Raw genomic sequence first — 8,290 nt, forward strand, 5'->3', positions numbered from 1 at the left:
ATACAGTATTAGATAATGTTCGATATTCAAGGAAAATGGGAACATGATACAAGAAAGATAAGTTTGTTAGAAATCGTAATGTATTTGATAATAGGTTCATAAATGGAATAATAAATTATTTTTAATAATATTAATAACAACCATAGAAGGTAGAGTAAATAGTAATGAGTAAATATACTCAAACTAAAATACTATTTTCTTCAATTTCGAAATTATTCATCATACAAAATTGAAGAACGGTTAAAATCGAACGATATTTCATTTCTAAGAATGAAAAAAGGAATGGTAGGCTTAATGAAAAAGATATGCACAAGTATATATATACAAATTTAAAATAAAGTCTTAATGATCAAACATTTAGAATGTTACTATCACACAAAAACATACTTCTTAATAATTATAAAATGCAATCATTCTACAAATATATAAATATATATTATATTTTATGTGTACTGATAATTAATTATATTAAAATCAAACATATGTTATATTAAGCTCCACTTCTTTTGGAAGTGATTACTGCCCCATGATCATATTTTCTTTGTTGCCCTTTTTCTAATTGTTCACGTCTTTCATGTCTTCTTTTCTCACGTAAAAGTTCCATTGCATTCTCACTATCATCCTCCCATCCATTTTGATTATCATCCCAAGTTTCCAGATCAGTCTTTAGATTTATATTAAACAATAAAACTAATTAGGATAATAAAATTAACAATTTGATAAATAGTTTTATATAAGCTATTGCATAGTGTCTTTTCATACATGAATACTTCCAAAATTATAGCATTGGATTTGTAATTTTAATTTGATAGCTTTACAATTTGATTGTGAGTTAGTTTCAACGTGCTGGCACATTGGTTTTCAAACTGCACCTGTATGCTAATGTAACAAAAGTGCACAATCTGATAATAGCAGATTTGCAATTGAACAAATATGTATTAACAAAGACTGCAGAAATTTTAAATGTCTATTTTTATCATCTCCAGCTTAAATATTCTTCTTGGAAAATGCACAATTGCGTATTTTGGAAATGTATAAATAATAATATGTTTGGTTATAATTAATAATGCTCACCGTTATTGGAATATCACAAGAAACTGCAAGACGAGATACTTGATTTGTTTCAGAATTATTTTGAGTTTCTATTAACACCTTAGGCTGTCGAGTGAGTCTAGGAGTCATATCCTAAAATATTCATATTTTGAAAAATCTATTGAATTTTATTTGTTTAAATAAAAGCAAAGAAAAATAACAAAATCATGGCTTAAAAAGTTAATAGTAAGTTATATCTAAAATGTTTCTTTTGTAGTCAACTTTAGATAATATATTGCATTAACCACTTGAGATTACTTTCACCATTTCGGGGATTACTTTTGTCCTTGCAGTCGTCACATCGAATTATAACTTTCCCGAAAATTCGAAGAATATTTCAGTAATTTAATATTGCATGTCAATATAGTACAAAAGCTTCAACTTACAAAATTTAAATACAATTAAATTAAAATGCTAGGAGTGTATTTATTACTATACAGGGTTCGTAGCAGTTCATATGCACATCCTAACATTAATTTGTGATATAGCTATTTATTTATATGTACTATAACAATTTACTTGAAAAAATAAACTAAAAAAAGAAATAGTGGCAAGCTAAAAAGGCAGATGTTTCTGTGTGTTCTCAAACTTTATGATATTCTATAGAAAACAGAGCGACTCAAAATGTGATTTACAATTAAGTTAGATTAATTATAGTTAAGCAAACAAACAAAATATAGAAAGTATTCAGAGAATAATAAATAAAATAACAAAAATAACCTATAATCTACCCTATTTCACACCTACTAAAGAAGTTCAATATGTAACAGATAACCTACCATTAAATTGAATTATAAAAATAGAAAAGTGCAAATAACTAGAAATAAATAAATACACGAGCAAAATACAATTACATACATAATAAACATAAAATATTAATTATAGTTAAGCAGACAACTTATGAGATTAATTAATAATATAATTTCAATGCAAAATATGTTGCTAACTTATTTAAAATAAAATAAAAGTAAAAAAAAATTATCATCTACAACAAACAGAAACAAATAAACCAGGCGGAACTCTATATGGAGTGCTATAAAATTATTCAATGGGCTTCCAAAAGAAATAAAGATGATCAAAGGAGAGAATCAATTTAAAATTAAGTTAAATAAATATTATAAAAAAATGTAGGTAAATAAATTAGACCAAAGCATGAATGTAAAAATGAATGTAGGTATTATTGAATTATAGAATAAATGGTATAAAATGTTGTAATGATCATATCATATGTAGAAAATACATATACATATACATATATATATATATATATATATACATATATATATATATATATATATATATATATACGAGGTGTGTTCAAAAAGTACCCGGAATTACTAATAATTAAATTTCGCGGGTCTGGAGTGTCTGATTGTCAAAATTTTTTTTTTTATTGTGTTGGTATACATGCCCCTAAAGTATGATGAAATTTTCAGCTATATTCACTGTTTACTTTGTCTGTGGTAGTCGCTAAGGTTCGACGTGTTTTTCTGAGCTCGGCGATTTTTACAATGGAAGAATTGAAAAGTCAAAGAATTTGTATTAAATTTTGCGTAAAAAATGAAATAAAGTGTTGCAAAGTGCAAAAATTCACCAGATATGGCTCCGTGTGACTTTTTCCTATTCCCAAAGTTGAAGAGACCCATGAAAGGACGGCGGTTTTCCTCGATTGAAGAAAATCGCTGAGAGTGCTCAAGGACATATCAAAAAGTGAATATCAAGGGTGCTTCGAAAATTGGAAAAAACGCTGGCATAAGTGTATTATATCTGGGGGGGACTACATTGAAGGGGACCACATTAATGTAGACGAATAAATAAATATTTTTTTGAAAAAACGAAAATTCCGGGTACTTTTTGAACAGACCTCGTACTTTGTATAGATATTTTGTACGATCTCTCATACCAGGCACTTCCATCTGTCTGAGATGTATAAAATTTATATTAAAATTCAAATAAAAAAAATAAAAAATATTTATTATAGTTAAGCAGACAACTTATTTGATTAATTAATATTATAATTAATGCAAAATATGTTCCTAACTTATTTAAAAAAAAATAAAAGTAAAAAAATTGAATACTTAACAAAATATTACTTTGCAGAAATCGATTTAGGACTGTATTTTGAATATTTTAAAAAAAATTATACTAAAACTGCATATTAGGTATTTTTTTGTTATTGATTAATAAAATTAAAAAATGTAGTTAAATGAAAATAAAAGTAACAACTTTTTACCATTTTCCTTAAAAATAACCGACTCTTAATTGGTTAATTAAATATTAAACTATTTTTATTCTATATCGATTCAAGATTGAATATGTGAAATATTTGAAGAAAAATCTATGTTATCTTAACAAGAGGTTTTAACCACATAATAAGCATATTCTATAAATGTCTTTATAACCTGAAAATAATCTGGAATGGTTTCTGATGCAACTTCTTTAATAACATTTCTCTGTTGTCTGTATCTGTCGATATGATCTTGTATAGTTACTGGTTTGTCATCCCATGAATTCCAACTTTGCTCATCTGGTTTCTGATATTATAAAACATATTGACACATATTTTTATAAAATATTAAAGGGCATACATAAAAAGTTAAAATAAGCATAAATAAAAAAATAACCTACAAATATATAAATGACATATTTGTGCTGTTTTTAACTAATCATCAGTAGTATTATGTATGATGGAACGAATTGAATCTTTGATAAGTTATAATTGCTTAATTATACTATTATTTACTAATTTTAATGTCGAATTAAAATATGAAAATGAAAACAAACATAACCTTACAGTTTTTGAGTCTGATGTATTTGAATAAGCAGGAACTATTCCAATTGTTGTTAATATTTCTGATTCACAATGAGAATTTCGTCTTCTTTTTCTAAAACAACATAAAGCACGTTTGAACGCCGATAATATAATTAAAAATAAGCTCTTTAACTTAGTTATTAAAAGTGACATTTTAGAATACCAAAATATGTCATTTGACAGATTTCCGTCCAGTGGCGCCCCTGCTATTGATCTGGTTATGTTTACTTATCTATGGATCTGGTCCTGGTCAAAATATTTACTAGTGGTATATGGCATCGTGCCTTAAGGCAAATTGCTGGAACTTCCCGTACCGTAACGAAATGTTCGAGGAATATATTAAATGTTTTCGAATAAAATACTGTAAAATTGTTTAAGATTTAAAAAAATTATATTAACAAACTTAAGATTATTTATTTAAGCCTATTAAGTGAGCTTTAGAACTTTAGCCAGAATTAAAATTAAAATCTGATTTTTTTCAATATACAAAAAATTAAAAAAAAAATAAATAAATAAAAAAAAATGTTGAATTTTTTTTCCAAATTATTCCAATCGGACGCTTAGTTCTCTCAAAAACTGCCATTTTTTGCACATTCAGCTTTGTATCTTCGAAATAGCTGGACCTGCATTTGCCAAAAACAAATCACCTCTTCTTCGAATCATTACAAATTGAATGTTTTTTAGATCATTCAAAATTGATACTCCGTTCTTTCAAAAACTCGATTTGTATTTTCTGCACTCTTTGCTCCGTATCTCCGTAACGGCTGGACCTGCCTTTGCCAAAAACTAATCAGCACATCTTCCTATCAATAGGAATCGAATGTTATTGGAACCAATCAAATCGGTTGATCCATGCGCCCAAAAACGTGGAAGAAAAAATGCGGGCATACAAAACACACACACACATCCATTTTTTCTGAGGTATGCCAATATGTTGAGAAACCTTAAAAATGTGAAGATATGCAAAAATTTTCATTTTCGATTTTCGGCCCAACTACCCTACAGGAAGTTAATAATAATTTTTTACATTTTACAACAGTGATTTTCTTTTGTTTAAATTTATTAAGAAACATTCAAATTAGGTTTCTAAAGTATTTTTAATAAGCCTATAATATATTTTATAAGCCTCCCAGTAAACCACAGAAGTTACCACCAAGTAACACATTTTGTAACTTTCGTTTCGAAACTGATGTTAAGTAAACGAACCGATGCTGTTACGTATAGTTGCGAGCTTTAACCACCGTCGACGCGTTTAAACGTTTATAATACTGCTTTGTTCGTATCTGTCGGTACGTGGCGTGGTACGTTGCACGGTCACATACATTTGCCTTTGAACATAGCCGTGAAGTGTTTTATGATCGAAATGTTAAATTAAATATAGGTTAACTCGGTCAGTGCATCGTGGACGCATAATTGAGTATATTATCGTGTATGTTTGAAATGCAAGATATTTCCTTTATTGAAGCGTTATTTATTAATTGCTTTTATATTTAGTGCGAAATCAGTTGTAGAAATTAGTTAAACAGTCAGCTGGAAAAGTATTTAATATGAAACCGGCAAACAAGGTGAGTCTAATTGTACTGAAATATATTTTAATTTATAAATTATTATAATAATGTTTAGTCCTTTGCAGTATATAGGCCGCCTTCAATGCAAAGTCTGTTCATGTATTGTGATAATTGATTTGTCATGTAATAATTGAAATTTCTAACACACCAGTCAGAAACATAACCTCAATTCAGTGATATATGAATAAAGAGAAGTAAGTTATATAGTTTTATACATATTCATTTTTTATAGTTCCATTAGTATCAGAACTATTTAGTTAAGCACAAATTGATATAAGTTGGTTTTCAATTGTAGAGAAAATTATAGTGCTGATAACCCCTACGAAAATGGATTTCAAGCTAGGGAAATTTTCTCCAATAGAGAAGATAAATACAAAGTTAGATAATATATTAGAAATTATTAATCCTTTGTCACCAAAAAAAAAACAAAAATAAGAACACATATCGATAAATAAGAACACATATTAAGATTAAGTGTTGAGAAGAAAATGAATTGTGGAGTATTTCTTAAGTGATGATATTGTATTACAGATCAGTTATATTAATGTTTTACACAAAGAGAATTTTAACTAATATGATTTAATACTAATTTGTAATGTTTTACTTTTAGGAAATTCACATATTTAATACGAAACCAGGAAAAGTGAGTATAATTGCACTGTTTTTTTTTAATTTACAAATTATTATATTAATGACTAATTAGTTATTTTCAGTATATAGGTCATGTGCAATGCAAATTCTGTTTATGTATTGTGATAATTGATTTTTCACATAATTATTGAAATTTCTGACAGACCAGTCAAAAATCACATAACCTCAGTGATATGATATGAATATTAGAGGTAGATAAGTGTAATATATATGGTATCATACATATTCTTTATAATTTCATTAGTATCAGAACTATTCAGTTAAGCAAAAACTGATATAAATTGCTTTTCAATTGTAGAGAAAGAGTGCTCATAACCCCTATGGGTTATGTCAAAATGGAATTCAAACTAGGGAAAATTACTCTAATCAAGAAGATAAATTGTCACCAAAGAAACATGCAAGAAGGAAAACAAAGAATGCACTGGATATCACACATTATATGGATTAAGTGTTGAAGAGAACATGAATTGTTGAGTATTTCGAGTCTGATGATCTTGCATTACAGAATTGGTATATTAAGGTTCTACATGAAGAGAATTTTAACTAATATGATTCAGTACTAATTTGTAGTGTTTTACTTTTAGGTAATTCAGATCTTGAAAATTAATAGGATAAAATCAATGCAAGAAAATTGAGTGTGTGTTCATGGAATAATTATCTCTGTCATATGATCGTAGGAACTACATAGTCATTAACTTCAAATAATGAGTATGTTTAGAGGTAATGTTCACAAATGACTAATTTGTTCACAATGTTTTCAATTCAAAATTTGTGTACAATGTTTCTAAGATGTTTGGTTCTATTTTAGATACATTAACAGATGCAAGTGAGTTGAACATATTTAACGCAAGACTTAACTTTGCCAAGTCTGATTTAACTGAAGTTGCCAAGAGAGTTAAACATAATACATATTATGAATAAATAAATAATTATTTTTATAGGCTAACATTTTATGGACTATCAAATTTTAGTTTTCTAATGTTAACTATGTAAAATGTAAATTTTGTATATTGTAAATGATAATATTTAATAAAATTACTAAATATCCGAAATTATTATTAATATTCTATATTTGCAGGAAATTTAATTAAATAAGTATGTAACATAAAAGACACCTACACGCTTTTTTATTCAATTTAGATACGTAGCAAAAATGTAACCGCGGTGTATTAGTGTGCAACGAAACAGCCGTTACGTTCTTGCCCGCGAAATAGATGCTTCTGTGTGCCTCCCAGGTTACGTACCTGGTGCGTGCGGACGTGCCGGCGTTACGTAACGTTCATGGCTTTGTTACGTTTTGTGGTTTACTGGGCTATAATATTTTACTATGATCGATATTAGACCTAGGTCTAATGTAAAGCTTTTACACCTTGAACTTTTATCATTATTCAGTATTTAAACAATTTATTAAGAAGAAGCTGCTCGGATGATCTTTACTAAAAATTATAATCAGCACGATTATCAGCTGATATATGTTTCACAAGAGTATTTCAATCTTCAAAATTGACCCATGGCTTTTAACAAAAATAAAATTCACGTATCTACTAATACTACAAGGAACGTCTTGGGGTGAAACTAATCAACGCAAGTCATTATAATGACTTGCATTGATTAGTGTCATTCAAAATTCATATATAAATTTTCATGAAAAAGCTTTTAAATTTCGAAATCGGTGCAGCTCTTGATAAAAGGTCAAATTTTAAGTCTCATATACATCACACATATTTTTGAATATGTGAATGATTCAGAATTACTTGGAACGTCGAGAAAACATAAAACATTTTTGGCCACCAACATGCGGCCACTTGAAATTCCACAAATAACCATGTCACAATGAACAATTTGATATTAGATATTTCAATAAAAAAATATAAGTAAATACTGTTATTTATTCTACTAAAGTTTGTATACAATTGTTTAGATTTATATATTCTAAATCATGTTTACAAGAATTTATATTTTTATTTTGTTTTCCAGTCACCTTATATAATATGAAACATATATTTATTAATAATTTATTATAGATTATTTATGCTATTTATATAGTTTATGAAATTAATGATAACTATTATAATTATCCTTTAGCACATGTGCACAATAATATAGTCTTAAACTTCTATTAATATTTTGTAAAATGATAAGTACATATTAAATTCGTTTAAAATTT

General features: G+C 27.3%; 1 protein-coding gene and 1 long non-coding RNA gene across 7 annotated transcripts; one reads left to right on the forward strand and one right to left on the reverse strand.

Moving 5' to 3' along the window:
- Window positions 1-458: 458 nt before the first annotated feature.
- LOC113370703 (receptor-binding cancer antigen expressed on SiSo cells) lies at window positions 459-4,074 on the reverse strand. Its single transcript, XM_026611397.1, has 4 exons — window positions 3,887-4,074; window positions 3,495-3,626; window positions 1,075-1,185; window positions 459-664 (listed from the first exon to the last, which is right to left on the reverse strand). The coding sequence occupies exons 1-4, from the start codon at window positions 4,055-4,057 to the stop codon at window positions 491-493; spliced, it is 588 nt and encodes a 195-aa protein (XP_026467182.1). The 5' UTR covers window positions 4,058-4,074; the 3' UTR covers window positions 459-490.
- A 1,183-nt stretch (window positions 4,075-5,257) lies between these two features.
- LOC113370661 lies at window positions 5,258-7,066 on the forward strand. 6 transcript variants are annotated; one of them, XR_003366600.1, is made up of 8 exons: window positions 5,268-5,333; window positions 5,399-5,469; window positions 5,538-5,666; window positions 6,083-6,115; window positions 6,186-6,314; window positions 6,422-6,633; window positions 6,708-6,843; window positions 6,932-7,066. It is a non-coding gene; the product is annotated as an uncharacterized LOC113370661 (long non-coding RNA). The 6 variants fall into 6 exon arrangements; XR_003366598.1 differs by having other exon boundaries at window positions 5,258-5,469; window positions 6,176-6,314; XR_003366601.1 differs by having other exon boundaries at window positions 5,258-5,469; window positions 6,186-6,336.
- Window positions 7,067-8,290: the final 1,224 nt, after the last annotated feature.

Source organism: Ctenocephalides felis, unplaced genomic scaffold (genome assembly GCF_003426905.1).
Source record: "Ctenocephalides felis isolate EL2017-DRISC unplaced genomic scaffold, ASM342690v1 CF-g0.4_SCAFFOLD_01492, whole genome shotgun sequence".
Lineage (NCBI taxonomy): Eukaryota > Metazoa > Arthropoda > Insecta > Siphonaptera > Pulicidae > Ctenocephalides > Ctenocephalides felis.

Excerpts from the sequence above, each read along its gene's own strand:
- LOC113370703 (XM_026611397.1), bottom strand. The coding sequence starts at position 4,057 with ATGTCACTTTTAATAACTAAGTTAAAGAGCTTATTTTTAATTATATTA. Across the intron at positions 1,186-3,494 it reads CCATTCCAGATTATTTTCAG|GATATGACTCCTAGACTCAC; the intron begins GTTATAAAGACA and ends TGAATATTTTAG. Across the intron at positions 665-1,074 it reads CTTGTGATATTCCAATAACG|ACTGATCTGGAAACTTGGGA; the intron begins GTGAGCATTATT and ends ATAAATCTAAAG.